General features: G+C 34.7%; 1 protein-coding gene across 1 annotated transcript in view; it reads left to right on the forward strand.

Annotated features, from left to right (window-relative positions):
- LOC110281472 (ATP-dependent DNA helicase PIF1-like) overlaps nt 1-7,438 on the forward strand; it is a 33,412-nt gene extending 25,974 nt beyond the window's left edge. The window contains exons 2-3 of the mRNA XM_021143761.1: nt 6,632-6,685; nt 6,788-7,438. Coding sequence (XP_020999420.1) covers nt 6,632-6,685; nt 6,788-7,438 — 705 coding nt within the window. The remainder of the gene's footprint in view (nt 1-6,631; nt 6,686-6,787) is intronic.
- Nucleotides 7,439-7,676: the final 238 nt, after the last annotated feature.

Here is a 7,676-nt window from a genome sequence, read left to right on the forward strand (position 1 = left end):
TGATGCCAAGTTAGCTGGAGAAAAACGATTGCTTCAGTTAAATGAGCTAGAGGAATTTAGACTCAATGCTTTCGAGAATGCAAAAATTTACAAAGAGAAAGCGAAAAGATGGCATGATAAGAAATTGTCATCCAGAGTCTTTGAGCCGGGGCAGAAAGTTCTGCTATTTAATTCTAGGCTCAAATTATTCCCCGGGAAATTAAAATCCCGGTGGAGAGGTCCATATGTGATTACAAGGGTATCACCATATGGATAGGTAGAGCTTCAGGATAATGACTCTAACAAAAAGTTCATTGTTAATGGACAGAGAGTTAAACATTATCTTGAAAGCAATTTTGAGCAAGAATGCTCAAAACTGAGACTTGATTAAAAGCTCAGTAATAGTCCAGCTAACGACATTAAAGAAGCGCTTGCTGGGAGGCAACCCAGCCACTCACAAAATTTAATTTTATTTGTTTTTGCTAATTAATTGATTTTTACAGGTATATGTCAGAGTATCTTCGAAAGGTAAAATAGCAATTAATTAAATTCACAAAGTTACAGGGAAATTTGGAAGCTCACTGGCATGAAAAAGCCAGTAAGAAATGTTTTGGGCGTTGAACGCCCAAAAGAAGCACCCACTGGGCGTCTAACGCCAGTAAGGGTAGCCATCTGGGCGTTAAACGCCAGAAATGAGCATCTTCTGGGCGTTGAACGCCAGTCAACGCCAGAAAGAAGCACCTTCTGGGCGTTTAACACCAGATTGATAGCGTCCTGGGCGTTCAAAAAACGCCCAGTGACAAGGGACTTCCTGGTGTTCAACGCCAGAAAGAAGCAACAGCTGGGTGTTGAACGCCCAGGAGAAGCAACAATTGGGCGTTAAACGCCCAAAACATGCATCAGTTGGGTGTTTAACGCCAGGATGGTGGGGAGGAGGTAAAATTCGTTTTTCTTTACAAATTTTCTAATTTTTTATGTTTCAATTCATGATTTCTTGCATAAACATGTTTCAAAATGTCATCCTTCAAATCAAATTAGTTTTCTAAAAACCCTAATTTCTAAAATCCTTTTTTTTAAATAATATGGCTTCATACATAAACATAAACTTTTTTTTCAATCCAATCCAACTCTTTTTCCAATTTCTTTTCAAACTTAATTATCTTTTAAAATCTTTTTCAAACTATAAATTTCAAATTTATTTTCAAATATCATTCATATCTTTTTAAATTATATCCTTTTCTTATCATATTTATCTTTTATAAATCATATCTTTTATCTTATATATTTTTCTTATTTTCGAATACCCACCCCCTCCCTTTATATTCACTTTCGGCGTCCCTCTCCTCATCCACCATTCCACACTTGCTCTCCTCCTATCCCTCTTCTCTCTCTTCTTTTGCTTGAGGACAAGCAAATCTCTAAGTTTGGTGTGCTTATCCGTGATCACAAAAAACATACTCACTTTGATCATGGCCCCTAAAGGAAAACAACCCAACCCAAGAGGCAAGAAAGAGAATATTCCAAAGCCACTTTGGAATCAAGAGAAGTTCTTAACTAAAGAATATTCAGACCATTACTACAAAATAATGAGTCTCAGATCAGTGATCCCAGAAGTCAAGTTCGATCTGAAAGAAGATGAATATCCGGAGATCCAAGAACAAATTCGAAACAGGAACTGGGAAATCCTAGCTAATCCTGAAACGAAAGTGGGAAGGAACATGGTTCAAGAGTTCTATGCTAATCTATGGCAGACAGACAGGCAAAGAATAATTGGAGCTGCCCTCTATGACCATCGGACCTTAGTCAGAGGAAAGATTGTTCATACCCATCCTGACAAAATCAGGGAGATCTTTAAGCTTCCTCAACTGAAAGATGACCCAGACTCCTTTAATAGGAGAATGATGAGGGTAAATAAAGGCTTGGACAAGATTCTAGAGGATATATGCATCCCTGAAGCCAGGTGGACCACCAGCACGACTGGCATCCCAAATCAACTCAAAAGAGAAGATCTCAAACCAGTTGCCAGAGGCTGGCTGGATTTCATTGGGCGTTCCATATTGCCCACCAGCAACCGTTCTGAAGTTACTGTTAAAAGAGCAGTGATGATTCACTGCATCATGTTGGGAAAAGAAGTAGAAGTCCATCAACTGATCTCGTGTGAACTATACAAAATAGCAAACAAGAATTCCAAGGATGCCAGATTGGCCTAACCAAGCTTAATTTCTATGCTCTGCAGAGATGTCGGAGTGAAGATGGGAATAACAGAATATATTTTAGTTGAGAGGCCAATCACTAAAATATCAATGGAAAGACAACAGTTGCAGGATGATCCAATCAAGAGGAGAGCACAGGAAGTCCTCCCAGAACTTCCTCAATTCGAATATTTGGAACATCTTGAGGCATCTGTTTCCAAGTTGCAAGAAGTTATGAACCAAATAAAGGAAGAACAGAACAATCAAAGTAGCATGCTTTGCAAACTGCTTAAGGAACAAGAAGAGCAAGGGCGTGATTTAAGGGAGCTGAAGCGCCAGAAATTAATCCTTGAAGGACCAAGCACCCCACAGATCAGAGGAACATCTACTTCCCATAACACAGGTTGTTGAGTTCTAATTTTAGCTTTAACTCTGTGATAGTATTATTATAGAAATTTACCTTAGAAGATATATAGTAGTAGTAGTAGTAATTAGCATATCTATTCTGATTTTATTTCCAATTAAGTTATAATTTATCTTTCTCATCATCATCAGACATGAATAAAGTAGTAGATTTTTAGAATAAAGAAGTAATTTATATTTTTCGAATCCTTAATAATAAAAGTTATAATTAATTACATGTGGTGGCAATACTTTTTGTTCTCTGAATGAATGCTTGAATAGTGCATATTTTATCCTGAATTTGAAGAATGTTGGCTCCTGAAGGAATGAGGAACACGAAAAATATTATTGATGATCTGAAAAATCATGAATTTGATTCTTGAAGCAAGAAAAAGCAGTGAAAAAAATATTTTTCAAGAAATCATTGGATTAAGAAAAGGATCCAAGCCTTTGAGCATCAGTGGATAGGAGGGCCCAAGGAAATAGTTCTAGGCCTAAGCGGCTAAACCAAGCTGTCCCTAACCATGTGCTTGTGTCATGAAGGTCCAAGGAAAAGCTTGAGACTGAGTGGTTAAAGTCGTGATCCAAAGCAAAAAGAGTGTGCTTAAGAGCTCTGGACACCTCTAACTGGGGACTCTAGTAAAGCTGAGTTACAATTGAAAAGGTTCACCCAGTCATGTGTCTGTGGCATTTGTATATCCGGTGGTAATACTGGAAAACAAAGTGCTTAGGGCCACGGCCAAGACTCATAAAAGTAGCTGTGTTCAAGAATCAACATACTTAACTAGGAAAATCAATAATACTATCTGAATTCTGAGTTCCTATGGATGCCAATCATTCTGAATTTCAAAGGATAAAGTGAGATGCCAAAACTGTTCAGAAACAAAAAGCTACAATCCTCGCTCATCTAATAAGAATCTGAGCTCCACTTAAAAACTCTGAAATATTATTACTTCTTAATTTCTTTTAATCCTATTTTATTTATCTAGTTGCTTGAGGACAAGCAACAATTTAAGTTTGGTGTTGTGATGAGCGGATATTTTATACGCTTTTTGGGGGTAATTTCATGTAGATTTTAGTATGTTTTAATTAGTTTTTAGTAGAATATTATTATTTTTTAGGCAAAAATCATATGTCTAGACTTTACTATGAGTTTGTGTGTTTTTGTGTGATTTCAGGTATTTTCTGGCTGAAATTGAGGGAGCTGAGCAAAAATCTGAGTTAGGCTGAAAAAGGACTGCTGATGCTGTTGGATCCTAACCTCCCTGCACTCGGAATTGATTTTCTGGAGCTACAAGAGTCCAATTGACACGCTCTCAATTGGGTTGGAAAGTAGACATCCAGGGTTTTCCAGAAATATATAATAGTCCATACTTTGCACGAAGATAGACGACGTAAACTGGCGTTTAACGCCAGTTTCATGCTGCTGTCTGGCATCCAGCGCCAGAAACAGGTTACAAGTTGGAGTTCAGTGCCCAAAACACGTCACAACCTGGCATTCAACTCCAGAAACAGCCCAAGCACGTGAGAAGCTTTAGTCTCAGCCCCAGCACACACCAAGTGGACCCCATAAGTGGATTTCTGCACCAATTATCTTAGTTTACTCATATTCTGTAAACCTAGGTAACTAGTTTACTATTTAAACAACTTTTAGAGACTTACCTTGTACCTCATGACATTTTCAGATCTGAATTTTATACACTTTGACGGCATGAGTCTCTAAACCCCATTGTTGGGGGTGAGGAGCTCTGCAGCGTTTCAATGAATTAATGCAATTGTTTCTATTTCATTCAAACGTGTGTGTGTTCCTACCTAAGATGTTCATTCGCGCTTAATTGTGAAGGAGGTGATGATCTGACAGAGCATCTGGACCGTTTTCACTGAGAGGATGGAAAGTAGCCACTGACAATGGTGACACCCTACATACAGCTTGCCATGGATGGAACTTTACAAACAATTGAGTTGAATATTACATTGCAGAAATTCAGAGGATAAAGCATCTCCAAAGCTCCAACATATTCTTCATTAATAAAGTAACAATTCCTTATTCCAAACACTTTTACTTCTTACAATTAAATCCAAATAATCTTATTGGCATCCTGACTAAGATTAATAAAATAAACATAGTTTGCTTCAAACCAATAATCTCCGTGGGATCGACCCTTACTCACGTAAGGTATTACTTGGACGACCCAGTGCACTTGCTGGTTAGTTGTACGGATTACAAATTCGTGCACCAAGAGCTATTTTAATTGATTTAGTTTTTCTATTTATTGTTCTGTGTTTGTATAAATTTAGTAGGTTTGTTGTGAACTTGTGATTGGAATATGGTAGTGTAGATTTAAGCACATAGTTTAACTAGGAGTTTTGAAATTGATTGCATAGTAAGATTTATGTACCCCTACATAGAAAGTGGTCTTATGGTTTTGCTCATCATAATGAATTAAATTTTCTTTTCATATAAAAGATATGTTTTAATTTGTTGTTAGTTTTTCGCATAAGAGATCTCTTTGCTCATGTTATCTATATACCCTATCAGCAAATCAAATGGTTAAGAGTATCATTCTACCAGTTAGAAGGGAACTAACTCGTATCGAAGAACTAAAGAAGCCACCGGTTCAGGATTCTGAATCAGACGAAGAGTGATCTATTTGTTTCTCGTCATTAGACAATTATCATGGATAATTTTAAAACGCACGAATATTGCAATATGTGTGTAGTTTTGTCTTAGTTCTGAGCTTTAAATTTTCTGTTTTCTTTTATTTTTCCTTTTTTTCCATTATTGGACATAAAAAACTTACATATTGTATCCAATAAGAACAATGTTCTTGGCTATTAGTTGAACCTGGGAGTGAAATAGAAATATAATTAACAAAAGTAATATACATGCATCATTAGTACCTCACCTACTTCATGTTCAAATTTATAATGTATTATAAAAGTATGGGAGAGTATATATAAAGCCTGTGTGATGCATCTGATTGAGGGTAACTAAGCATGCTTCACATGGCTTATGCTTGCGGTTTTACATTATTAGTTCTTAGCAAGAGATTTACTATGTTGATATTTTTATAAATATATTATTTTTTTTCAGTTAATTTTGTTGTTTTTGTCACAAGTTTAGATTCAATAGATAAAAAATATTAAAAATTTTTAAAAAGGCTAAAAAATATATCTTTGAAATTAAACCAAAAAATTAGGGTTTTTTAAAAGGAAAATTCTTTTTTTTTTAAAAATTTGTATTGAAATTAGCGGCGATTTTATAACCGCCGCAAACAGTCATAAATTAAAAAACATAATAACATTGCGGCGGTTCGTAACCGCCGGTGAAAAATAGACTAAATCCTAATACTTGCATATCGTGACGATTTAAAATTGCCGCTAAATTATTTGCCACAAAAAATTGATTCAGTGGCGGTTATACCAGCGGTTGGTGAAAACCGTCACAAAATCTAATCCTAGCGCCCATAACCAGGGCGGTCCACTGAACCGCCGCCTTTGATTTTGAACCGCCGCTAATAGAGGAAAAAACTGCCGCTAAAGAGCGCCTCTGTTGTAGTGAATTACCTTAATAATAACTAATTTACCTATTTATTTGAGTTCTTGACCTCATATGTAATAACCCAAATTATATTATTTAGAGAATTCATAATTCAAACATAGTTCTTATACACTTAATAACTATATTCGAGTTAATAAATATAATACTATATTTAAAAAAATGAATAATGTACATAATATTACTTATTTATTAATTAAATTATTACAATTCAAATTAATTTCAATAGCACAATTTAAAATTATAATTTTAATCTTATCACGTGCATAACACGGATTATTACACTTGATTGCTTACGTTAGTTATACATTTGAGGTCATCCTCAAATCCTGCTACCAATCAGGACAAATTTTTAACCCAAATTTAAGTTCTTGACCTTATTGCTTGCATAATTAATTGATAAATGTTGATTGTCTAACTCAATTATAATTAATTGCTTGCATAATTAATCATTGTTTTCCTATCACATGATGTATTGATTATTGTATTCTAAATTTAGCTCTTTTACAAGTTTCCTAGATCTAAGATTGCAAAAATAATTTCTCGGCAAAAGGTATTAATTTCTTATTTTTAGAGTGTTAATTCCTTATTTTTAGATCATAAAATACTTTTCATATTTTTGCTATCCAATTTATCTGTTAAAAATTATTTTAAGGATAGAGCAATTCTTGCATCAACTCTGAATTGTGTCACTAATGTCAACAACAAGATGACTGCAGGATTACTTGGACAAGAAAGAGTCTACTTAAATTCTGAATCTGTGTGTGCTGAGGGGGAAAATATGAAATTTGAGTTAGAAGCTTTCTCACCAGAGATTCTAAATGGAATAAATTGTTCAGATCTACCACCACACAAGTTGGTTGTGAAGGTTGGCGCTCTCGTTATGTTTCTGCGGAATATAGACCAAACTAATGGTTTGTTCAATGGAATGAGAATGCAAGTTAGAAGAATGGAAAATCATGTGATAGAATGCAATACTTTAACTGGTAACAAAGTTGGAAGTATTATTCTTATCCCAAGACTGAATTTAATTCTAAATAACGAAACATTACCGGTCAGGTTTCAAAGAAGACAATTTCCAATTATTATGTCATTTGCAATGACAATGAATAAGTCTCAGGGACAAACTCTATCAATAGTTGGAATATACCTTCCAAGGCCAGTTTTCAACCATGGTCAATTGTATGTTGCGTTATCAAGAGTAACGAGTAAAGATGGTTTGCGAATGCTGTTGCAAGATCACAGACACTTAAAAGATAACTGCACGATGAATGTGGTATATAGAGAAGTTTTTGAGAGCTTATAATGAAAAGGTAATAACAAAATCTTTTAATTAAATTTATTAATTTATTAATTTATTACTACCAATTTAAAAAATTGACAAATTCTAGGTGCTAACGGGTAATGCATTCTTATTGTAAATTTATAGTTTGAGAATATTAGAATTATCCTAAAAATTTGTATTATTTTATTCTCTTGATAAACAATTTTATAATTACGTTAATCATATAATTTTGTGTGCTAACATTGATATAATATTATTT

The sequence above is a fragment of the Arachis duranensis genome, chromosome 5 (assembly GCF_000817695.3).
Source record: "Arachis duranensis cultivar V14167 chromosome 5, aradu.V14167.gnm2.J7QH, whole genome shotgun sequence".
Classification (NCBI taxonomy): Eukaryota; Viridiplantae; Streptophyta; class Magnoliopsida; order Fabales; family Fabaceae; genus Arachis; species Arachis duranensis.